Source organism: Phyllobates terribilis, unplaced genomic scaffold (assembly GCF_046119375.1).
Source record: "Phyllobates terribilis strain yellow unplaced genomic scaffold, ASM4611937v1 Scaffold_1__5_contigs__length_1240528914, whole genome shotgun sequence".
Lineage (NCBI taxonomy): Eukaryota > Metazoa > Chordata > Amphibia > Anura > Dendrobatidae > Phyllobates > Phyllobates terribilis.
In genome coordinates, this window is record NW_027362761.1 from 515,721,927 (window position 1) to 515,748,489 (window position 26,563).

The 26,563-nt window shown below is 41.3% G+C and overlaps 1 protein-coding gene across 7 annotated transcripts in view; it reads left to right on the forward strand.

Annotated features, from left to right (window-relative positions):
- The window catches only part of PDE4D (phosphodiesterase 4D), a 1,744,955-nt gene that overhangs the window by 1,551,364 nt on the left and 167,028 nt on the right, over positions 1 to 26,563 (forward strand). For all 7 annotated transcript variants that reach the window (XM_073680269.1, XM_073680271.1, XM_073680272.1 and 4 more), the window contains 2 exons: positions 2,012 to 2,085; positions 15,136 to 15,185. In XM_073680269.1, the coding sequence (XP_073536370.1) occupies positions 2,012 to 2,085; positions 15,136 to 15,185 (124 nt within the window). The remainder of the gene's footprint in view (positions 1 to 2,011; positions 2,086 to 15,135; positions 15,186 to 26,563) is intronic.

Here is a 26,563-nt window from a genome sequence, read left to right on the forward strand (position 1 = left end):
CACCGCACTGCTCTACTCCCCTCGCAGACTTGTAATCACAGTAGATGCGAGCAGTGAGGAGAGCAGAGCTGTGTGCCATTACAAACACTTCTTTCAGCTGGCAGCAGTCAGTGTGGGGGGAGGAGGAAGAGTAGAGCAGAGCTGACAGGCCAAGATATGCTGATATGCTTGGTGCAAGAGGTGTTTGTAATGACACATTCTCAGTTCTATTCCCCTTCCCTGTTTGTAATCACAGTAGATGCAGTCAATGAGATCAGTGAGGAGAGTAGGGTTGTATGCCAGGTTTGACCTTTTCTGGAGAGTTTTTTCCCCCTGCCTGATACCTCTTGCTTAGGATTGGACAGCATCATGCAGGGGAAAAAGTAACCACCCCCAGAGAAGAATCTCTGCTAATGCCTCCTTGGCCCCCCTCAGCCAAATTAAAATGTAATCTTTACAAGGTAATAGCTCCACGACAGAAATGTTTTATTCAGTTCTGCAGCCACTATTCATTGATGTGGTCAGTTTATCATGCTCAAACTGGTAACAGGTCCTCTACAAAGGTGTTGTTCACTACTGGATGCACTCTTATTAATGGGCCCAGGAATTGTAAAGTCATAAAAAATTATACTCACCCCCCCGGGACTAGTGCCGCTTCTTCATTCTCATAGCTCTGTCCCCCGCCAGTCTCCTGACATTAACGTGGCAGTGGCGGTGTGTGAGTACTGCAGTAAATCAGTACAGAGGAGTCTTTGCAGCTCAGTAAACAGAGTATTGGGTTTTTTTTTCACCACCTTGTGCCCATTATTTAGGGTTTGCCCAGTGGTGGACAACATGTTCAACTTTCCATACACACTGGAAAAATGTTTTCTGATCCCATCAATCTTGAAGTGACCGGCAGACCTAATGTGTATGGGACGTCCCAACTCTACTATAAAGAGAAATAATGCTCAGGCATGTGGATTTCAACATGCCTTATCCTTTTGTTCTTTCAAGAGATAAGCCTGTTCCGCAGATGTCTGGCAGTCACATACTCCCCTCTCCCCATTTTATAACACATTGCTTGGCAGACCTGAGGGTGTATTTGTATGGTGGGCAGGATGGTGGCTGTTGAGTGTTGGCATAACCTAACAGACATGATTATAAGTGAATAGGGACTGCTAAGTGCATCTGATGTCTCTTAGGCCAATGATTCATCTCAGATCAAATGTGAATAGAGCCTATACTATAAATCACCAACTTACACTTCTGCTCATAATGTTGATAGTGAGCGCCATCTAGTGGTCATTTAAAAGAATACAAATAGAAATTGCAATTGTCAAAACTAGGTGAGAGCTTATTAAATACAAAAAGGGAACTATTTGCCTTTGAAATACAATGTTCTCCAAAGAATAAGTAGAATGTTATCTATATATGTGGATGTACAGTAGATAGGTATACTAAAGTGTTTTAGGGTATTCTTTACATAAATTAATTCTGCCATTTCTGGGATTATAGTTTTTTTCAAACCAGAATACTGGCATAAAAGCTTTGATGAATTGGGCGCAACTGTATACACTAACACATTTTGAAGTTCTTTCAAGTTTGTGACTGATCATAAGATCTGAAACGTCCTTTAGCTGGTCAGGACCTGGAGCATCTAAGCAACTTTAGAGATGTGCAGGTTTTGGTAGCTTTCTCTCCTGCCCTGCACCGATCAGATATATCAGTGTCGGGCAGGAGGATCTCTCAGTGATCGGGAAGGACTGCTCGTTATTGTTCTTCTCGATCAGAGGAAGCTGCCTCTGGACTATGAGACGCAAACTCTTTTAGCAATACTTTTCTTACTAAAAGTAAGTATTTTGGTCCAAAAGATACAGTATGTGCATATACGTATGTATGTATTTAAAAGTATATGCATGCTGTTATTGTATTGTACTTTAGATCTCTTAAGGTTTTTTTTTTTTCATAAATATACAGCCATGGCCTCTCTGGTACTTGCAGTGTTCAATGATTGTGCCACCTGTAACTTATTCCTGTGTTTGTCTCTTAGGTACTGGCCAGTCTCCGTACTGTAAGGAATAATTTTGCTGCACTAACCAACCTGCAAGATCGAGCACCCAGCAAGTAAGTGATACTTATGCAAAGCTTCTTATAAAAACTGATGTTCATGTCAGAAGATTATTCTCCCTTGTAGACCCGGAGCTCTAAACTAATTACAGACAGTAACATGTAAGAGATACTTTCAGGGTGTTGTACCAATACAGGTGCCCATCGCACCCCTTCCCTCCGATGCGATCGTGTGGTACTTGTGGGTGTCCATCATGGCAGTCCGGAGGCTGTCATCATTGTGACACAATGTGCCTATGACTGGGCTTTATAGCAGAACGTCATTTTGTCCATATACTGCAATTCTTCAGTACTGTACTGTAGATCGCTGGTGCAAGTGTTAGGGGACTGAAACAACAGAAAAAAGTATTGATTAAAGAATAAACATATTTGGTATTACTTTGCCTGCAAAAGTCTGATTTATCAAAATTTAAATTTATTATAAACGTTGCAAAGCAAAAAGAAAGCAAAAAAAAAACAGTCAATCAAAACTCAAGAATTGTCTTTTTTTGGGCCGTCTAACCTGCCTCCCCCGAAAAGCAATTAAAAGTGACAAAAGCATCATATGTACCCCCAAAATGGTATCGGTGAAGACGTCAGCCAACCAAGCACAAAACAAGCCCATATATCTCTCCATCGACAGAAAAGTAAAAAATCTTAGGAGACTCGGTAAATGGCAACCAAAAGCACGTTTTTTTTTTTACATAGTTTAAAATAAATAAATTATAATATATATATATATATATATATATATATATATATATATATATGAATCATCCCTGTTAAAAATAAAGAAACTAAAAAAAAAATACCATATTTAGTATCACAGCAACTGTAAAAGTCCGATCTATAAAAAAATCTAAAATGATGTAACACGTTTTTTCAGTCTCCTCAGCTCCTTAACAAAGTTCATTAATGAGGTAGTCTTAAGTTTGAAAGTCGCCCTTATTAGGGGGATAGGGGATAACTTTCCAATCACTGCAGGTCTGACCGCTGTGGCCCCCAGCGATCTTGAGAACCAAGCAGTTAATGGAGTGTTGGTGGATCATGCACACTGCCACACCATTCACTTTTAAAGAAGCTTCCTATTTTTCCCCTAAACCTGTGTATATGTATAAATTATGTAGTGTGGTGTGCATTCACACACTCACCTACTGCCACCTTCTCCAGTATTGGTATCCAGCGTCGTTCTGCTCCTCTTCTGAGTGACATCTCCATTCTTCAGACTCTCCGGGTCCTCTATATACTAAGCATGACACGGATGTCTCTTTTACAATGTAAATCTTTGGAGCCCCATTCCATAGGCTTACATTATAAAAGCCACCTCGGGGTCATGCAGATGAGAGTGTGACCCAGAAACTCTACAGAGCGGTGACGTCACTCAGAAGAGGAGCAGAGCGTCACTGGACACAAGAGAAGTCGGCGATTTCAGAACTTTTTCCACCTTAAATGTTGCACATAATGTGTAAAAATCCATTAAAAAACAAACTAAAATTATTTTGAGGGGGAAAATAAAAATAACAAAATTAAAATAATGTGGTTGTGTTCAGAATTGGCTAATCACATTTACACTCATGTTACATAGTAGTCAATACACAGCTAGCATCATTTACAGTGATTCTGAGTAACCCCATAAAAAATTTTGCTGTTCTAGGAGGGTTTTCCTGACATTTTCTTAGTTGCATTTTACAGCAACAGCCATGTTCCTTAAACAGCTTACAACACAGCAAAGGGATCTCACTGATGAAAATGATCAATAAGGAGAAGGGTAGAAAATGATTTCCAAGGCATTAGATATGCCATGGAACACTGTAGAGATAATCATCAAGAAGTGGCTTATATTTGTCACAAAAGTGACATTTCCTAGAATTTCATATCCCACAAAAATTGATGAAAAGACAAGAAGGAAATTGGTCCAGGAGAATGTCAAGAGGCCTACAGCAACAGTAAAGGAGCTGCAGGAATTTCTGGCAAGTAATGGTTGTGCACTAACTGTGACAACAATCTCCTGTATTCTTCATATGTCTTGCCTGTGGGATAGAGCATTTTCTTACAAAAAAAAAATCCAAGTCCCGCTATGTTTTGCCAAAAGTCTGTCAAAAACATATGGCAAAAAATGTGTTCTGGTCTGATGAGACCAAGGGTTGAACTTATTGGCTACAATTTCAAAAGGTATGTTTTGCACAATGTCCACACCAAAAGAACACCATACCCACATTGAAGCATGGTGGAGGCAGCATATGCTTTGGGGCTTTTTTTTCAATAGCTGGAAATGGGGCTATAGGTAAAGTAGAGGGCATTATGAACAGTTCCACATATCATAAAATTTTGCATAAAAACCTTTAGGCCCCTGCTCAAAAAGATACATTTTGGGATAGCCCAGTCAGAGCGCAGACCTGAATCCTATTGAAAATGTGTGGGCTGACCTGAAGACGGCGCTGTACACAGGAGATCCCCTTGACAGATTTTGAGAAAGGAAGAGAGGGAAAAGCTTGCCAATTCTCGATAGACTTCTACCCAAAAAGACTGAATGCTCTCATAAATGCAAAGGTGCAAATTGCCTTTTCCGGGAGGAAGAGGACTTGAATTCTAGTACTACCTATTTGAAGTAGCAATCCTAAAAGTAAATATCGACCCTTTAACGAGCCATGTCACATGACTTAGGATACAAAGCCAAACCAAAAACTCAATTTGCAGAAACATGTTTCGGGATGTTGCCCCTCGTTAGTGCAAAGTATGAGATCTAATTTGTCTGGATGAGAGGCTTCTGATTGGGGTCCACGTGGTCGCGTCTCTCTTTGTAGAGAGTAACATGCTTGACATGCAAAGGGTACTTCAACAAAGTACTAGTTTAAGGGTGTCCATATTTATGCCACTACATTATTTTAGTTCTTTATTCTTCTTTTTCCACCCGAAAAAATTTCAGTTTGTTTTTCATTTGAATTGTATAGACATTCAAGGTGGAAAAAGCTTTGAAATTATTCTTTTTGGTATGATTTCATACATGGGATAAACCTGGTATTCTAAGGCTGCGTGCCCACTATGCGTTTTTCAAGCGTTTTTGCCGCGAAATTTCCGCAGTGAAAATGCTTGGTAATACGTGCCCCATTGTCCCCAATGATAATCTGCATGTGCTGTGCACATGCTGTGCAAATTTCCGCTGTGGATTATCATTGCGGAAAAATACGCAGCATGTCCATTAATTTTGCGGACACGCAGTGTAATTGCCGCCATTGACTTGCATTGGACCGCGTGACATCCGCATCACTGCATCTGCACATGCTTATATCATACGGTTCAATGTGCAGATGGTACCCGGGTTTGGAGAAGAAGAGACTCTCCTCTGGACCTGGGTACCATAGAACCTGCTAAAAAAGAATTTAAAATAAAAAATAAAGATTATACTTACCTTCCGATGTCCCCCGGTCTCCTTAGTGATGCGTCCGGTCTGTTGTATGGGTCGCGGTAGTGTGAAGGACCTGCCATGACGTCATTGAGTCATGTGACAGGTCACGCGACCGCTGACGTCGGCGGTCGCGTGACCTGTCACATGACTCAATGACGTCACCGCAGGTCCTTAAACACCACTGCGACCAATACAACAGACCAGATGGAGCAGAGATAATACCAGGGGCCATCGGAAGGCAAGTATAATCTTTATTTTTTACCATTCTTATTCTTTTTTTTTAACTATTTCTTGGTCACACTATATAAATCCATGCCGGTTGCATGGATTTATATAGTGTGACCAAGTTGTCAAGCACTTTTCCAAGTGATGCTAAAATCGCTTGGAAAAGCGCTTGATAACCCGCATGCAGAAATGCATGCAAAAATGCTTGACAAACGCTTCTACCTGGCAGGAAAAACGCATGTAAAATCCGCATGCGAATTTCCTGCCAGGGAGAAGTGGAAAAAATATGCAGCATTTCTGCATCTTGGGCACATAGCCTTACAGTGGGGGTATAGACTTTTATACCCACTGTGTAGAGAAAATCACGTTCTCCATTGACTTCTAGTTGCAGGAAGGTGAAGATGGCAGTCATCGGGGTGTTCAGCGGGTTCCTGCATTCATCACAATCTACTGCTGTCAGTGGTTGACAGTGGCATTTAAATGGTTAAACAGCAGTCATTGGAGCTAGCTCCGCTTGCTGCTGTTTCTGGCCGCTGCTGATTGTATCGCACACAGCCGGCTTCTGCCACTTATGGTGTAGGTTCAGCTCCGGTACCCAACATAGGACGGGTCATTAAATCCTTGATTGGGAATGAATTAAAGGGCTTGTCCAGGCATTGGACAAAAGTCTGCAGTCACTCTATGTAACTGCAGACTTCTAAATTGTGGCAGTGTGCAGTGTTCATGCAAACACGATTCCCAGGTATTACTGCTGCGAGCAGTTGGGCATGTATTGTGTATGCAATTTGGAAATTACAGTCACGGACCAACTTGATACATTTGACTACTCCCAATAATAGTGAATTGAGAAAGGTCGGATGAGAATAGTCAGCAAATATGTAAATCGTGTACATGTGGCCGCACATATTCAGCAGTCTGCAGTCACACAGAGTGGCTTCAGACTTTTGTCCCAAACCTGGACAACCCCTTTAATTGTAATGGAAACACCCAGTTATCAATTTATTCCTACATTTGTAGGTGGGATAACAGATGAACTACACAATTACACTGTAATTACACACTTTGGTGGCTTAACTTACCCCACAAATCTAAACTGCTCAAAAAATAAAGGAAACACTCGAATAACACATCCTAGATCTGAATGAATGAAATATTCTCATTGAATACTTTGTTTTGTACAAAGTTGAATGTGCTGACAACAAAATCACACAAAAATCATCAATGGAAATCAAATTTATTAACCAATGGAGGCCTGGATTTGGAGTCACCCCCAAAATTAAAGTGGAAAAACACACTACAGGCTGATCCAACTTTGATGTAATGTCCTTAAAACAAGTCAAAATGAGGCTCAGTATTGTGTGCGGCCTCCACGTACCTGTATGACCTCCCTACAATGCCTGGGCATGCTCCTGATGAGGTTGCGGATGGTCTCCTGTGGGATCTCCTCCCAGACCTAGACTAAAGCATCCGCCAACTCCTGGACAGTCTGTGGTGCAACGTGGCGTTGGTGGATGGAGCAAGACATGATGTCCCAGATGTGCTCAATCGGATTCCGGTCTGGGGAACGGGCGGGCCAGTCCATAGCTTCAATGCCTTCATCTTGCAGGAACTGCTGACACACTCCAGCATGAGGTCTGGCATTGTCCTGCATTAGGAGCAACCCAAGGCCAACCGCACCAGCATATGGTCTCACAAGGGGTCTGAGTATCTCATCTCGGTACCTAATGGCAGTCAGGCTACCTCTTGCGAGCACATGGAGGGCTGTGCGGCCTTCCAAAGGAATGCCACACCACACCATTACTGACCAACTGCCAAACCAGTCATGCTGAAAGATGTTGCTGGCAGCAGATCACTCTCCACAGCGTCTCCAGACTCTGTCACGTCTGTCACATGTGCTCAGTGTGAACCTGCTTTCATCTGTGAAGAGCACAGGGTGCCAGTGGCGACTTTGCCAATCCTGGTGTTCTGTGGCAAATGCCAAGCATCCTGCACGTTGTTGGGCTGTTAGCACAACCCCCATCTGTGGACGTCGGGCCCTCATACCACCCTCATAGAGTCGGTTTCTAACCGTTTGTGCAGACACATGCACATTTGTGGCCTGCTGGAGGTCATTTTGCAGGGCTCTGGCAGTGCTCCTCCTGTTCCTCTTTGCACAAAGGCGGAGGTAGCGGTCCTACTGCTGGGTTGTTGCCCTCCTACGGCCCCCTCCACGTCTCCTGGTGTACTGGCCTGTCTCCTGGTAGCGCGTCCAGCCTCTGGACACTACGCTGACAGACACAGCAAACCTTCTTGCCACAGCTTGCATTGATGTGCCATCCTGGATGAGCTGCACTACCTGAGCAACTTCTGTGGGTTGTAGAGTCCGTCTCATGCTACCACGAGTGTGAAAGCACAACCAACATTCAAAAGTGACCAAAACATCAGCCAGAAAGCATTGGTACTGAGATGTGGTGTGTGGTCCCCACCTGCAGAACCACTCCTTTATTGAGAGTGTCTTGATCATTTCCAATAATTTACATCTATTGTCTATTCCATTTGCACAACAGCATGTGAAATTGATTGTCAATCAGTGTTGCTTCCTAAGTGGACAGTTTGATTTCACAGAAGTTTGATTTACTTGGAGTTATATTCTGTTGTTTAAGTGTTCCCTTTATTTTTTTGAACAGTGTATGTCATTCCCCGGCTGGCGTAAATTTCTGGCGTGTAGCACGTTGGGTACTAGAGGCATCTAATTCATTAAGCGGCAAACGCCACTTCATGAATCGGGTCAGTGTACAGCAAGGGTTTAAAGAGGTTGTCCACTACTTTACCATTGATGACCTATCCTTAGGTCATCAGCGTCTGGTCGGTCACCTGTTCTCGGTGTCAGTGGACACCTATTGATTTGAATAGGAAGCAGATATGTAATACCCTGCAGCCACCAGAAGATGGAGCAGCTCCTCAACTGAGTGTTTCTGGCCGCCAATAGCAGCTGTTTGACCCCAACCGATCAGACATTGATGACCTATCCTAAGGATAGCTCATCAATGCTAAAGTAGTGGACAACCTCTTTAATTAAGATTTGCGTGCGCTACTTCAGTCTTAGGGAATTGCCCCCTGTGTGTCTCGGCTGACTAGTCCAAAGCTGTTCCTGGTCAACTTCACCTTGTCATGATCCCTATGACTGATAGGTCAACCAGTGTACACAGATAGGGAGAGACCTGTCAGTCTAGGGAGAAGGGGACTGGGAGAAGCCATCGGGGACAGTCTCCAGCCTGCAATCATCGCACAGCCGGTGTCTGATTCATGCAGCCTGTGGATCGGGCAACATAAATCTGATAGCAGGTTAGTTCCCTTTGTTATTTCATGGGTAGTGCAAGTACTTACTGACCTGTCAGGATGAGAATAGTTGGTGCTTTGTCACCTCTGGTGTCAGAGTCATGTGCAGGTGCAGAGTGTGCAAAGTCCTAAATGAGACTGGATCGCACTAATTCAGAACTTTTGCTGTTGTAGACAAAAATTGGAACAGGAAATAAATAATAAAAAAGTAATAAATTCCTATGAATTGTGCTACGTTATACAATTTGTCATAATACTAATACAACCTGGCTCCAATCATCACTCGTATATGGCTGACATATGACCGACAAGTTATATTCACCTCAGGCATCCATTATATCTATCCAGTAAAAAGGTACCGTATATGTTTAAGGAAAAAAAAACAACAACATTTTTTTCATCATGGGTGTCTGATAGATGCTGGGATGGAAACAAGTTAAGAAATAAATAAAAAAAAAAAAAAAAAAAGTCTATAAATCAATCAACTTCTCAAAATATTGTAAAATTATAAAGGTAAAAACAAAATGTAAAATAAAGATAGAAAAAAACAATGAAAAAAATAATCTGCTACTTGCATCCAAAGACCCTGCTGAAGTGGAGCTATTGGGGTATGTCATATATTGAACTTACCGAAGCACTAATGTCAGAAAAAAAATGTAGGCTACATTTTGAGGTTCAATTTTTAAAGTGGACACCCATATCAGAAGATCAAGGGATCTACATCTACCATTTGAATGGATCGGCGGTCGCACAAGCTCATTTTCGCTCCATTTTATGTCTATGGAGCTGATAGAGGTGGTGGAGTCCAGCACTTGGGGAACTTCTGCAGTGCAATAAACGTTGAATGGAGCAGCATTACACCTGCGCATTGCGATGGAGGACACAGGACCCCTGTTCTTGTGATTGGTGGGGGTCCTAGAGGTGAGTGTCCCCACTATTGAACACCTTTCTGCTATCCTGTGATGGTGTGACAATTGGCAATCCGCGGCGTAGGGTCATTTTCAAATTCTGCAGAATTTGTCGCAAAAATGTCTGTGTCTAAAAATCGGTTCCATTGGTCGGAATCGGGTAGTTTTGGATAAACCAGACATTTCTGCAGCAAAATCTGCAGTGTGTGAATTTACAATTTTCACCAGGTCAAAAGAGGATGTTTTTTTGCTGATATTATTAATTTATATAAGTGATAGAATATCATTTTTCCACTAATGGAGAAACAAATGCCTTAAAGAGGACCTGTCACCGGGACAAATGTGTCCAGTTTTGGCTTTATTTTATTTTTTTACAGCTCCTTTGTGTATTCTGTTTTTGTTTTGTTTTTAAATCCACCATACGGTAAAGACCATAAAAAATAGCATGCCATAAAAAAGGTACGTAACTCTGGAGCCATATGGCAGATAAAAAAGAAAAATACATCAAGGGATCAACGGGAATAAAATAAAAGCAAAAATTGGACACCTCTGATCCAGTGACATATCCTCTTTAAAATAATAGAACAAACACAATCCAGTTTTTGTACACGAGTGAAGCAGTAATTCAGCTACATGGCCAGCAGATGGCGGTGTTTCTCTGTTCTGTATATTCCCTATAGCACTGCTGTAGTTTGTCATCCTGGTGCCCAATTATCTCATACATAATGTCTTCTATCCTGGTGCCCGATTATCTCATACAGTGAAGGAAATAATTATTTGATCCCTTACTGTTTTTATAAGTTTGCCCACTGACAAAGATATGAACAGTCTATAATTTTAAGGGTAGGTTAATTTTATCATTGAGAGATAGAATATCCCCCAAAAAAATCAAGAAAATCACGTTGTATAAATTAGACACATTTATTTGCATTTTGCAGTGAGAAATAAGTATTTGATCCCTCTGGCAAACAACACTTAATACTTGGTGGCAAAACCCTTGTTGGCAATCACAGCAGTCAGATGTTTTTTGTAGTTGATGATGAGGGTTGTGCACATGTCAGGAGGAATTTTGGTCCACTCCTCTTTACAGGTCATCTCTAAATCATTCAGATTTTGAGGCTATTGCTTGGCAACTCGGAGCTTCAACTCCCTCCATAAGTTTTCTATGGGATTAAGGTCTGGAGACTGGCTAGGCCACTCCATGACCTTACTGTGCTTCTTTTTGAGCCACTCCTTTGTTGTCTTGGCTGTATGTTTTGGGTCATTGTCTTGCCGGAAGACCCAGCCACGACCCATTTTTAATGTCCTGACGGAGGGAAGGAGGTTGTCACTCCGCATTTTACGGTACATGGCTCCATCCATTCTCCCATTGATGCAGTGAAGTATTCCTGTGCCCTTAGCAGAGAAACACCCCCAAAACATAATGTTTCCACCTCCATGCTTGACAGTGGGGATGGTGTTCTTTGGGTCATAGGCAGAATTTCTCTTCCTCCAAACACGGCGAGTTGAGTTAATGCCAAAGAGCTAAATTTTTGTCTCCTCTGACCACAGCACCTTCTCCAAATAACTCACAGAATCATCCAGGTGTTCATTGGCAAACTTCAGACGGGCCCGCACATGTGCCTTCTTGAGCAGGGGAACCTTGCGGGCACTGCAGGATTTTAAACTTTTAAGGCATAATGTGATACCAATGGTTTTCTTGGTGACTGTGGTCCCAGCTGCCTTGAGATCATTAACAAGTTCCCCCCGTGTAGTTTTAGGCTGATCTCTCACCTTCCTCATGATCAAGGATACCCCACGAGGTGAGATTTTGCATGGTGCCCCAGATCAATGTCGATTGACAGTCATTTTGTATTTCTTACATTTTCTTACTATTGCACCAACAGTTGTCTCCTTCTCACCCAGCGTCTTACTTATGGTTTGATAGCCCATTCCAGCTTTGTGCAGGTCTATGATCTTGTTCCTGACATCCTTAGAAAGCTCTTTGGTCTTGCCCATGTTGGAGAGGTTAGAGTCTGACTGGTTAATTGAGTCTGTGGACAGGAGTCTTTTATACAGGTGACTATGTAAGACAGCTGTCTTTAATGCAGGTAACGAGTTGATTAGGAGCGTCTGACTGATCTGTAGGAGCCAGAACTCACAATGGTTTGTAGGGGATCAAATACTTATTTCTCATTACAATGTGATTTTATTGATTTTTTAGGGGGATATTCTATCTTTCGATGTTAAAATTAACCTACCCTTAAAATTATAGACTGTTCATGTCTTTGTCAGTGGGCAAACTTACAAAAACAGCAAGGGATCAAATAATTATTTCCTTCACTGTATATAACGTCTTCTATCCTGGTACTTCACTTATCTCATACATAAAGAGCTTAATGTTGAGGTGAGTCCAAGAAAAACATCAGTGACGTTGTACCGTATATACTCGAGTATAAGCCGACTTTTTCAGCACAATTTTTGCGCTGAAAAAGCCCCCCTCGGCTTATACTCGGGTATCAAGTATATACATTCCGGTGGTGGATAGTGGTGGGAGGGGGATGCGGTGGAGGAGCGGGGCACAGCCAGGAGCCGCTGCTGCAGCTACCACGTGTGCCCGCTGCTAAAGGGAAGTGAATATTCACTCTTCTCCACCCCCATGGGAGTAGAGAACAGTGAATATGCATTTTCTTTAATAGCATGCACAGCGATTAACAGTGCCTTCTATTAAAGAAAATGCATATTCACTCTTCTCCACGCACATAATTCCGGCGTGGAGAGGAGTAAATATCGTCACAGCTCACCCCGGCGTCTGGGGGCGCATGGCAGGGATGCCATGCGCTGCTCAGATGCTGACATGAGCTACTGGCAGACAGGACGCAGCACTGGAGCGGATGTGAGGAAGGAAGGTGAGTAGAAGTGTTTATTTTTTTTCAGTGCAGTGATGGGGGGCCATGCATACCAGGATTGGGGATGAGGTGGCCATACATACCAGGATTGGGGATGAGGGGTGCCATACATACCAGGATGGGGATGAGAAGCCATGCATACCAGTATTGAGGATGCGAAGGCCATGCATACAAGGATTGAGGATGAGGGGGTCATGCATAACAGGATTGGGGATGAGGGGGCCATGCATAACAAGATTGAGGATGAGGGGTGCCATGCATACCAGGATTGAGGATGAGGGGGCCATGCATACCAGGATTGAGGATGAGGAGGTGATGCATACCAGGATTGGGGGATGAGGGGACCATGCATACCAGGATTGGGGGATGAGGGGGCCATGCATACCAGGATTGGGGGATGAGGGGGCCATGCATACCAGGATTGGGGATGAGGGGGCCATGCATACCAGGATTGGGGAAGAGGGGTGCCATACATACCAGGATTGGGGATAAGGGGCCATGCATACATCTACTTCAGTAGGCCAGAGGGGCAGCATACAGAGAGATTTCCACATGATCTGCTGTGGGCAATTCACTTTTTGAATTGGCGAACATCTCTGTAATCTTCTAAATGTTATTTTTGTTTTCCATAATGCCATTTACTAATTTATTAATTATGAAAACGTTGTTGTTTATCGTGTAAAGAAGCTGAAAGTAGATAGACATGGGTAATTTGAGTTAGTCTTTATTATGTAGAGCACACGTTTCTAGCTTCCGAAACGTATTTGTTTCGGAACTTGGGCTGCTAGTCTCATATATAATGTCTTATATCCTCGTGCCCCAATTATCTCATATATAATGTCTTATATCCTGGTGCCCCGATTATCTCATACATAATATCTTATATCCTGGTTCCTCATTATCTCATATATAATGTCTTATATCCTGGTGCACCGATTATCTCATACATAATATCTTATATCCTGGTCCCTCATTATCTCATATATAATGTCTTATATCCTGGTGCCCCGATTATCTCATACATAATATCTTATATCCTGGTCCCTCATTATCTCATATATAATGTCTTATATCCTGGTGCCCTGATTATCTCATATATAATGTTTTATATCCTGGTGCCCCGATTATCTCATATACAATGTCTTATATCCTGGTGCCCGATTGTCAAATGCATAATGTTTTCTATCCTGGTGCCTCGATTATCTCATATATAATGTCTTATATCCTGGTGCCCCGATTATCTCATACATAATGTCTTATATCCTGGTCCCTCATTATCTCATGCATAATGTCTTCTATCCTGGTGCCCAGATTATCTCATACATAATGTCTTATATCCTGGTCCCTCATTATCTCATATATAATGTCTTATATCCTGGTGCCCCGATTATCTCATACATAATATCTTATATCCTGGTCCCTCATTATCTCATATATAATGTCTTATATCCTGGTGCCCTGATTATCTCATATATAATGTTTTATATCCTGGTGCCCCGATTATCTCATATACAATGTCTTATATCCTGGTGCCCGATTGTCAAATGTATAATGTTTTCTATCCTGGTGCCTCGATTATCTCATATATAATGTCTTATATCCTGGTGCCCCGATTATCTCATACATAATGTCTTATATCCTGGTCCCTCATTATCTCATATATAGTGTCTTATATCCTGGTGCCCTGATTATCTCATACATAATGTCTTATATCCTGGTCCCTCATTATCCCATATATAGTGTCTTATATCCTGGTGCCCCGATTATCTCATACATAATGTCTTCTATCCTGGTGCCCAGATTATCTCATATATAATGTCTTATATCCTGGTGCCCGATATCTCATACATAATGTCTTCTATCCTGGTGCCCCGATTATCTCATACATAATGTCTTCTATCCTGGTGCCCCGATTATCTCATACATAATGTCTTCTATCCTGGTGCCCAGATTATCTCATATATAATGTCTTTTATCCTAGTGCCCGATATCTCATACATAATGTCTTCTATCCTGGTGCCCCTCTTTTCTCATATATAATGTCTTATATCCTGGTGCCCGATATCTCATACATAATGTCTTCTATCCTGGTGCCCCGATTATCTCATACATAATGTCTTCTATCCTGGTGCCCAGATTATCTCATATATAATGTCTTTTATCCTAGTGCCCGATATCTCATACATAATGTCTTCTATCCTGGTGCCCCGCTTTTCTCATACACAATGTCTTATATCCTGGTCCCTCATTATCACATATTTAGTGTCTTCTATCCTGATGCCCCGATTATCTCACACATAATGTCTTCTCTTCTGTCTTATAGAAGATCAGCAATGTGTAACCAACCATCCATCAACAAAGCAAGTATACCAGGTAAGGCATCTCTCACCTAGTAGTGACATAAGTCTTCTTATCAGAAATGCCTGGAAGATTGTGATAATATTACATGATGTGTTCCTTATATACTTGCACTATAGCACAGGTTCGCTAACTCCTCATCACAGTGCGATACATTTGCCATGCTGACGGCTGCAACATATACATAGGCTTATCTATGATGCAGACATATCAAAGTTGTTGCATGCATGCCATGAGTCCGAATCTACTTCTATGTCTTCTCACTTAGTGGCTATAAGCCACCATATTTATAGGAGTTGCATTCCTTTACAAACAGCGCCACTCCTGTCTATAGGTTGTATCTGGTATTGCAGGTCATTCCCATCAAAGTATATGTGGTGAAGCTGCATGTTCACACACAGCCATGTTTTCCAGACCATGGAAAAAAAACCAAGAGGGGACCTGCTGCACAGAATCTATGTATTATACAGGTCTGCACTTGTGGTGTGATGTTCTCTCGCTCTAGTATGATGATTGCATAATTGGATGCATTGTGAGGTTTTCTCGTCTTTCTTTGTGTTGTAGCCCTCAGTTATTAGGGTCTGACTTTGGTTCCCATCTTTACCACCTGCATAGTGACTCTATGGTGAGAGTGGAGAACCTCCAATCACTTGTTGGACCTAATTGTGGCTGATTGTAAAACTGGGACAAAAATGGTCAGGATTAGTGATGAGCGAGTATGTTCTGTTAACCCTTTTGGTGAGCATGCTCGGGTGCTCACCGAGTATCTTCAGCGGTGCTCAGTGTTATGTTTTCATCACTCAGTGCTCATGATTTGTGACTGTTTGACAGCTTTAATGCATGTGAGGAATGCCTAAGAAACAGGCATTCCTCACATGCATTAAAGCTGTCAAACAGTCGCAAATCATGAGCACTGAATGACGAAAACATAACACCGAGCACCGCTGAAGACAGCGAGCATGCTCGCCGAAAGGGTTAACAGAACATACTCGCTAATCACTCCTCAGGATCTGAAGATAGAACCTAAAAAATAAAATCTCACATTTCCATGTAGCAGAGCTTAAGATGCCACCTATTTATTTATACGTGTTTTAAATATCTGATATTCAGGAGTATGGCTGGAGGGTAGGGGTCAACCTGGGCTTGTGCCACAGCTAGTGAGTGCTAGGAGGGGTGCCAAAAGCTAAACTGAACCTTTGTCCCTTAAGGCCCCTATACATATATTAATGTATATTACCAGCGAGCAATCATAATGCCGACCACAGCCGTACACATTTCCAGTTAGGCTATGTGCCCACGATGCAGAATTGAAGCAGAAAATTTCCGCAGCATTTCTGCATGTCCTTGGCACTAAAAACGCTTGCGGATTTTACACGCGTTATTTAAGCGTTTTTGCAGCGTTTTTACATTCGGATTTTACTTGCGTTTTTCAAATGCATTGAGTAGTCAAATCCGCATGAGGAAGCGCACAAATAATGGACATGCTGCGGATTTTTCCGCACTGAAAATCCGCTGCAGAAAATTCCGCAGCATGTGCTCAGAACATGCGGATTTTCATTGGGGATCATGGGGCACGTATTACCAAGCATTTTTAAAGCGTTTACGCTGTGGAAATTCCGCATTAAAATCGCTTGAAAAACGCATAGTGGGCACACAGCCTTATAGTTAATCAACTTGGCCATTCATGTTCAGTGACACCGGGTGACGGAATAATTATTTTGGGGGGTAATATTCTCAAATTTTAAAGCAAATTTCTTGCACATCATAATTTTGAAAATTTTTACACAGTTTACGTAAAATATTATAGTAAAACAAGAGGGCAAAATACACAGAAAACCATAATTCTTGTTAAGGTTTCTTCATTGGCAATGTTGGCTCTGCTACATCTGAAGTTGTCTGTTAATTTTTTTTGAATATTATAAAATCATATTTCCACCATGGTGTGCACATTGTACATGATTTTTTTTCTAGAAGAACTTGATGAATACCAATTCTTAACCATATAAAAATGAGCAAAACGAGAATCACTGCATGGAGAAAACTCTGCTCCCTTTATTTCATTGTTCAATTGTTGTACCCACTTTCTTCCACTAGATGTCAGCAGAGTGCTATAAAAGTATATTCTGCTGATTTTTTGACAGTGGAGCGTTGCATGTGAATGAGGACTGCCGGGCACCCTGGCATCAAATCGCCATCATAATCTATGACTGCAGATTACTCAGCAATTTAGGGCACACAAGGATTGCCATCTGTCACATGCATGTTTATATGGCACAGCTCCAGCTGTAGATTATATGACAGTCAGAATGTAATATACATGGGGGTAGGGGGTAAATTACACTGGGGGATCATTGAAAAGTAATGACTAACATAAATGACTCTTCACTGTAAATTCATGAACTCCTGCCCCCAAATTCCACATATATAAAATAATAATTGGCGCCCATCCCCCTCTAGCTCCTTTTTATAATGGCAGATATTATGCACAGCAGGCTACGTGCGCTGCAATAAATCCAGTGATCTGGCATCAGTCCCGTATTACACTGAGTGTTTTCCAAACATATCCGATGCCAAGTAATAAACCTCTTGCCCTGTACCAGCAGGCGCCAGATGTGGTCCGGCTGCCAGTCTGAAATGCTTTGCATTGAGACAGTTTGTATGGATTTTAATAGGAAAAAATGAATATACCATAACCTCTGTATGTGACTGGGGGGAGGGTATACAAGATGGGGGGAGGGCATACAGAATGGAGGCAGCGTATACAAAATGGGGGCGGGTATATAGAAGGGGGGCGGGTACACAGAATGGGGGGCGGGTACACAGAATGAGGGGAAGTTATACAGAATGGGGGAGGGTATACGGAATGGGGAGGGTATACGGAATGGGGGGAGGGTATATGGAATGGTGGGAGGGTATACTTAATGGTGGGAGGCTACATGGATTGGGGGAGGGTACACAGAATGGGGGAGAGTACACGGAATGGGGGAGGGTATACGGAATGGAGGGAGGGTATACGGAATGGGGGAGGGTACACAGAATGGGGAGAGGGTATACGGAATGGGGGGAGGGTATACAGAATGGGGGGAGGGTATACAGAATGGAGGGGAGGGTATACAGAATGGGTGCAGGTATACAGAATGGGGGGAGGGTATACAGGATGGGGCACAGCTATACACTTACATGAGAGCTGCGGTATTATATCAATAGACTGACCAGCTAAGGACATGGGGTAGTGGATGGAAGATTTGTGCAAGTTCTGCACACCATGTATGAAAAATTTGGGGAGATTTTAATTTTTTTTGTATTTATAAAAAAAAGGTTTCATTATGGTACCACTTCGGCATGGGTAATAGTGTCCCCACCTTTCCAGAGGACTTCTCTACCCCATGATTGTAATTTCCTCCTGTCCAGCACTGCCTATAATGGTGTGAGCACTCTATTGTCTGTATTATTTAGCCTCTGCACAGCACTATTTTTGGGTACTATGTGGCGGTATTTACTGTAATATGGCACTATTGTTTGGGCATTGTGTGTTGATATTTACAACAGTATAGTGATAATATCTGACCACTCTAGCACCGTTTGGCCATTGTGTGGCACTTATGTATTCACTGTATAGCACTACTATGTATGTATTGTCTGGCAGTATTATTTGGATATTTTAAAGCCCCGAATATCACTGCTTTATAGACAATATTTAGATACTGTAGGTGCCAAGACATTTTCCTTCTAAATATAAGGATTCCAGAGCCTGCAATGACCTTGGTTTTGTCCTACAGCTGCAAAAAGATAAAAGTAAATGAAGATGCCAAGTAGTTGTCTTTATATTTAAAGGGAACCCGTCAGCATAAAAAATGTATACATATTTACCTGCAGCAATTGTGGTAATCTGCAATAGCATTTTAAAACATCATTATTGGAAGTGTGGCTGCTGGGAGAAAATGAAGTTATATTGTATAGTGAGTGTTGATTATTCACAGCCCCGGTGCTGCCCCTATGACTGGAAGCCAGCGGCTGCAGGGAGAATATACATTTCCTGTTCTCCCAGTGACCGCACTTACAATTAGACAGCTGGACATATTTAAAGTGGTATTTACCTGCAGATTTCCGCTGGGAGTGCAGATATATACTGTTTTCGAGGCTTAGCATGGCACAAGTACATGTCTGGTTCTATATTGTCACAGTGCTGTATAACTTACTGCCATTAGTTGTCTTTATGGCTGACCTTGGAAGTCCTACGAAGAAGTAATGTGCTGAATGCAGCAGCCGGGCTTCAGACTTTTTGTCGGTAAAGCGTCTGTTCCATTACTTGCTAGATGCAGGAATCAGGGCAAGATGAAACGTCAGCTCCGTTCTGACTTTCCCTCTGTCGCAGGATCAGCAGTACGATCCTGTGCGACAGTCCATAGGCTTTTGTACACTTATAATGTGACTTTTTAGTCTTTTTTTTGAACATATGGTCTAAATCCCTAGTATTCATCTTTTTTTCATAGCTGTAATTTTTCTTGACATTTTACAAAAATAATTCAAAATTATTTATTACTAATTATTTGTGTTTTACTATTAATACTTTATAATAATTATTAATATTATTTTATAATATTATTAATAAAAATTACGTTATCTAATAATACAAAAGTCAGGTTAATGTCCAGTGTTATAAACTGTTCTAAACTCTCAGTAATATGTACAATTTAGGCTATGTTCACACATGTTGGTTTTTTTTGCTGCAGATTTTTTTGCAAATTTTCAGCTACGTTTTGCAGTGCCAGCAAAGTCAATGAGAAACCCGAATTCTCTGTTCACACATCTTGTTTTTTTTTGCTGCGTATTTTGTGCCTTGCTTGGGTTTTTGGAAAATAGAGCATGTCACTTCTTTCAGAGCTTTTTCACCCACAGGAAGTAATGGGTGGTGAAAAAAACGCATCAAAAATGCACCAAAATTTGCATTAGCATTTTTTTTCAGCGTTTTTGATGGCAAAATAGAATGGGATTCTTTTTTTCTTTTTTTTCACTGAACTTTATGTACATGCATAAATAGAGACAGAAGGACAGAGAAAAAAACGCTGAAAAAATGCATCAAAAAACACTGCAAAACCTGCGTTTTTGGCGCAGCGGATTTCCTGCCAGAGATCAGTTTTGCTGCAGATTTGTGACGTAAAAAACCCAACATGTGGGAACATAGCCTTAATGATTAATAATAAGAAAAAAAGATAAGGTGGGAGAAGGGGGATACATACCACAAGACAAGGGATAAGAAATGAGTGGAGGGTTCGGACAGAAGGGACAAAAGGAAAGTGCTATTATGGTCCCGACTCCTTGAGGCTTCTGGGAAGTTGGTTGTAGCTCCATAGACATCCCAGAGGGTCCAGACATGTGTCTAATTTGTGGTCTGTAAAGGGGTCTTGTTCATGGGGTCTGGAATAGGGCCTGTGATCATTTTGGGTTGTGATGAAGGGGATGAAGTGCAATGAGCGCCCTCCTGGCAGCCAACAAACTAGTTGATTAAAGCAACAAGGTGCTGCGTTGACATCTAAATCCGTGTAGCATGCTTCTACGCAGAATGCAGCAGTCGAGAGGAGTTTATCGGCTGCTGAACTCTCCATAAGCAGAGACCGAGATGACAAAGCACTCAGTACAATGAGGTGAGCTTTGTCATCTGTCTCTGCCTATGCAGAGTGCAACAGTTAATGACAAACTCATCTCTATTGCTGTGCACTGCATAGACAGCAACTGCTTTCTGCCTCTGCTTTCACTTGTTATTCCAACTTTAAAAAAGTGTCCCCTGTTTAAAAAAACCCAAAACATAATAACAATAAATTTAACTTTACATACTTTTTCTAGGGTTATAGTAAGGGCTAGGACAAGTGTTAGGTTTATAGTTAGGGCTAGGACAAGGGTTAGGGTTATAGTTAGAGCTAGGTCGAGCGTTAGGGCTAGGGTTATAGTTAGGTCTAGGACGAGAGTTAAGGCTATAGTAAGGGCTAGGATGGGAGTTAGGCTAGGGTTATATTTAGGGCTCGGACTTGAGTTAGGGCTAGGTTTATAGTTAGGGCTAGGACGAGAGTTAGGGCTAGGGTTATAGTTAGGGCTGGGATGAGGCTTAGGGTTAGAGTTAGGGCTAGGACGAGAGATAGGGCTAGGACGAAGGTTAAAGTTATAGCTAGGGCTAGGACAGGAGTTAGGGCTAGGATGAGAGTTAGGGCTAGGATGAGAGTTAGGGCTAGGATGAGAGTTAGGGCTAGGATGAGAGTTAGGACTAGGATGAGAGTTAGGGCTAGGATGAGAGTTAGGACTAGGATGAGAGTTAGGACTAGGATAAGAGTTAGGGTTATAATTAGGGCTAGGGTTATAGTTAGGGCTAGGATGAGAGTAAGGGCTAGGACGAGGGTTAGAGTTATAGTTAGAGCTAGGGTTATAATTAGGGCTAGGATGAGAGCTAGGGTTATGGTTAGAACTTATGATGAGTATTAGTTTTATAAAATGCTTGATATCCCTGCAGTTTAGGACTAATAATTTGCTCAGTGTTTGCTCTTTATTTGTGCTGTAATTTCTATGAGGAGCTGGGACACTGCTCCTGCTCTTCCAGTTACATAAGGACTTGTTATTTAAGAGACTTTACTTTCAGTAATGAAAGCAGACTGCAGAGGAATAAGGTGGAAGTGGATTAACAGCCTATAAATTTGTGTAGGCCGATGTGACGTCAGTTGTCACCTACAAGGACTGTAATTCAGTTTTAGAATACAGTTATTCAGAAGATCTATATATCTGTACATGGCGCTTATAGCTAGTTGTTGTTATTCTACATTATGCTCGGATTATATTTTTATGTCATGTACAATTTAGTGCAGCATGGAAGCTCAAACAATAATACCTTAGATATCGCCCACTTAGCCCCCTAGAGATAATTTTTACAGGAATTTTTTATGTTTTTTTCTCCACTGCATTCCGGCAGTGATGTAGATGTATGAAGCTTTATTCTGTGCTTGCCAAATCAGTGGGTACATATAAAAGTGTCTTTAAAGGGGCATCCCTATTTTGTACATTTGGAGTATGTCCAAAGGATGTATAATAGATACGGATCCCACCTATAGGACCCACATCAAACTCGAATATAGGGCTCTGAAATTCCATATAAATAAATGGGAAGTCAGAGCACATCTCCACTTACTGTGGCATGCATTAGGGCCTCAATATCGAGATTGATGCAGGTCATGTTGTGGGACTTACATCTCCTATGTATTTATGACTTATCCTGTAGATATGCCATGAATGTGCAGGTTGGGAATACCCCTTTAAGATATATTTGTTTGTATTCATGGCAGAATGCATATTAAAATATCAAAAACTCAACATTGGCGTTTTATTTTTTTTTTTTTCTCTTTTTTTTTTTTTACATACAGTAAATAGCCATACTTTTATCACATGCCTTGCTTCTAGTTAGTTTTTTTTAACAATGATTAAATGGAAATTATTTTTACACTGTAATAATAATAATAATAATACAAATAAAAGTTGAACCGTCCACTGTTGGTGTCCAGCACACCACAGAAGTGACCATGGTTAGATATACTGTAAGTTCTTTATTCCTTGTATGTTTACTCTTTTCTCTATTCTAATGGCAATGGGATCCTGAGAAACCCAATTTTCTCTTTCTAACGGAAGTTTTCAATTATAAGTACTGAGCTGGTGCCCAGAAAAGACCTGCACAATTGAAGTAGAGTATTGCTAGGATATGCCATTACTTTATGATCTGTGGGAGTCAAACTTCATGGAACTCCCAGTCTTTTGCTTTTTATCCTGGATATCAACACTTCCATTCGCGATGTGCATGACACCAATGTGCAGGAAAATTTGTGAAAGAGCTACATATAATACAATAAAAACACACACGTATGAAACTTTATTTATATGGTTGCAAACAATGCAAACTGTGTGCTAGTGAACGATAGTCAAAGCAGTCACTTGGGCCCTTTACAGATTACATATTGTCTGCAGCACATTTACTCAACATTTCTGCTGATGACTTCTGTAGATCAGGGCCAGGAGAAGAAATCACATGCAAGCAGCCACTTCTTGACTACTTACATGTCACTTCCTGGCTTCTAACATGTCATTTTCTGTATCCTGCATGTAACTTCCTGGCAGCTTACATGTCATTTCCTGTATCCTGTATGTCATTTCCTGGTAGCTTACATGTCACTTCCTGGCAACTTACATGTCATTTCCTGTATCCTGCATGTCATTTCCTGGTAGCTTACATGTCACTTCCTGGCAAATTACATGTCATTTCCTGTATCCTGCATGTCATTTCCTGGTAGCTTACATGTCACTTACTGGCAACTTACATGTCATTTCCTGTATCCTGCATGTCATTTCCTGGTAGCTTACATGTCACTTCCTGGCAGCTTACATGTCATTTCCTGTATCCTGCATGTCATTTCCTGGTAGCTTACATGTCACTTCCTGGCTTCTAACATGTCATTTCCTGTATCCTGCATGTCATTTCCTGGTAGCTTACATGTCACTTCCTGGCTTCTAACATGTCATTTCCTGTATCCCGCCTATCACTTCCTGGCACCTTACATGTCACTTCCTGGCGACATGCAAGGAACCAGAAATGAACTGAAGGCACTCTTGTGTTAAGGTAAAATTAATCTGTCTAACAACAATTACTGTGTAGTGTCGATATTTATTATTATTTATGTTAGGCCTAGATTCACATCTAGTTTTATTAAGAGCCTCCAAAGCAAATTTGGTCAAATATGGTGGCTGTGTATGTCTCCTGGTAAATTGACAGACACCATGTGGGAAAACTGATGGACCCCATTGGTTTTCTGTTTATATAAGAACAGAAAATCTGACATAACACATATGTGAATATTCTTAGTCTTAGTCTCATAGTCTGCTTTACTTTTCTTGCTCTACATTATACTCCAGAGCTGCATTCCTTCTTTTCCTGATTCTTATTGAAAATAGTCAACCTCAGATTCCTGTTCCGTGCCTACTGTAAAAGACTACTAGTACTACCCTTCCCAGATTTGAAGTCACATAGCCAGCTCTTACGTACAGTAAGCAATGAATGCTGGGAGATTTCTACTCCGAAACCCTATAGAGAACCAGGAAACCAGCTCTGGACTATAATTCAGTAGACACAAAAGAGTACATAAACAATATCAGACATTACAGAGTAATATATAATGAAACAATTCAAGCAGGAGGAGCGAGGGCCGCACTCACAAGAGCTTACAGTCTATATGGAAATAGGTGCAGGGCACAAAAGGTATGAATGCTTGTATTATATGATCTAGCCATCTTTTATTATAAAAAAGGATGTTCATGTAATAGTGTATGAACCAGTCACCAGCCAGTATTTGTATATGTCCAAAATGATAAGTGAGTGCCTGACGTTTGTAGGAAACTGATAAAAGAAGGCACATGGTTCTGAGGAAAAATATGGGATGAGAGAAACTGAGTAAAGTTAGGTAAGTGAAGTGATGTGATAGGTCTCCCTAAAAAATATTTTGATTTTAGGACATGCTTTGTGAAGACTGGGAATTAACTAGATTGTCTGGAGTAGTGTATTTTAGAGAACTGGTGCAGTACAAGAAAAGTCTTGAACACGGGAGTGGGAGGTTAGATTTTGTAGGAAGTTAGTTGTAGCTCATTGGAGTATTGAGCTTGGATAAGAGAGTAAATAGAGATATTGGAGTAGATGTAGGGCAATGCTACACTGTGGAGAGCTTTGCGGGTGAGCGTGGTAAGTTTATTTTGTACTCTATAGCGGATGAGCAACCAGTGCAATGACTGGCACAGGGAGGAGGCATCGGTGTAGCAGCTGGACAGAATGAAGCTGGCTGCTGGATTCAGGATATATTGGAGAGAGGAGAGTTTAGTGAGATGAAAACTAATTAGTAGTGAGATGCAGTAGTTAAGATGAGAATGAATCAGAGAGACAATAAGAATTCTTGCAGCAATATTAATAAGAAAAGGGCAGATCCTAGACTTGTTTTTGATATCCATATTGTGTGGCTTTGGTACTGCAGTTTGGCTTGTTCAAGTGAATGGCTTGAACTTCTGGGTTCCTGCTGATCTGTGGGTGCCTGTCCTAGAGTTAAGCCATTAATGAAAAATCACCCAAAACCCCTTTAAGTCTAAGATCTCATGATGAGTATTTGGTGCCTTCTTGGTATTGCAGATTTTCTGCAGCATTTCTGCACCAATTAGCTAAATAAAGTTCCTTGTGGGGTTTTTTTCATTGTGTTTTCTTACATGTGTTTTTATTACGTTTTTCTCAGCTGTGGTTTTTCTCTTTTTGGCATGTCATGTTTTAAATGAAGCTGCTTTGTTTTGGATACTTCCTGTTACTTACCTTTTGGTAAAAAATTTTGATAAAGTTATGCATGGATTACATGCGTTTTTAGTGCATTTCCACTGGGAAAAAAAAACACTGAAAAGGCATTTGCATTTTTTACCTGTGAATTTTATTAATCTTATTCAAGTCTATGGGGAAAATCCTGAAGCAAAACCCATGTGAACCTAATATATTGCAGATTTTAAACATGCTCCGCAGGTGAGTTTACACAGCATTTCCAGAAATCCCATTCATTTTGCTGGAATTGTAATACGCAGCAAATACTCATCATAGTAACTGGCATAAAGGAATTTTTCCATGAGAAAATAAATTGTTCAGATTTTAGTTGCAAATATAAAACTAAGATAATTGTATAAACTCAGATGCCCTAATCCGCCAATAGATCCTTTTTCCTGTATTGTTTTCAACACATATCTGACCTCAGCAGTGTATGAAGGGGGCTGGCTGACTGCTTATTTCAATAGCTAAGCCAGCCCCCTTCTCGGATGAGAAGTTCAGGTTATTAGTACAATGGCGGGTTTGACAGGTGAATTGGGCTGTGTGATCTTGGCCTGTGTGTATGTATTACATTGATTATTATTATGAGTCCAAAGATAGGGATAGAGACTTGCTCTGTAGATTCCTACGGAATATATTGGTGCTATGAAAATGACCAGCGCGTTCTCTGTCTCTACAGATCATATGAGCTTTGTCCTTTTTTGTTATTAATGGAGTTTAAAGGTCAATTTATTGCCTTTTTACAACCTACAAATGATGTAAATATCTGTATAAAAACGTATTTTGCGTCATCGTTGATTTCACCGTCTGCCATTGTCCTAGATAAAATAGCCCTTTGTGCAGCCCGGATGAAGGGCGCCGCGGCCTGACGCCGAATTCTGTATGAATTTTACATCACTGCATTTTCAGCTGTTCTGCATGATTGTGACAATATATAAACACGCAGATCAGGTTCGCTCCCTATCACCTAGCAACGTTTAGCTGGTGACATCAGAGCAGAGCCATCCCAACCAGATCTCTG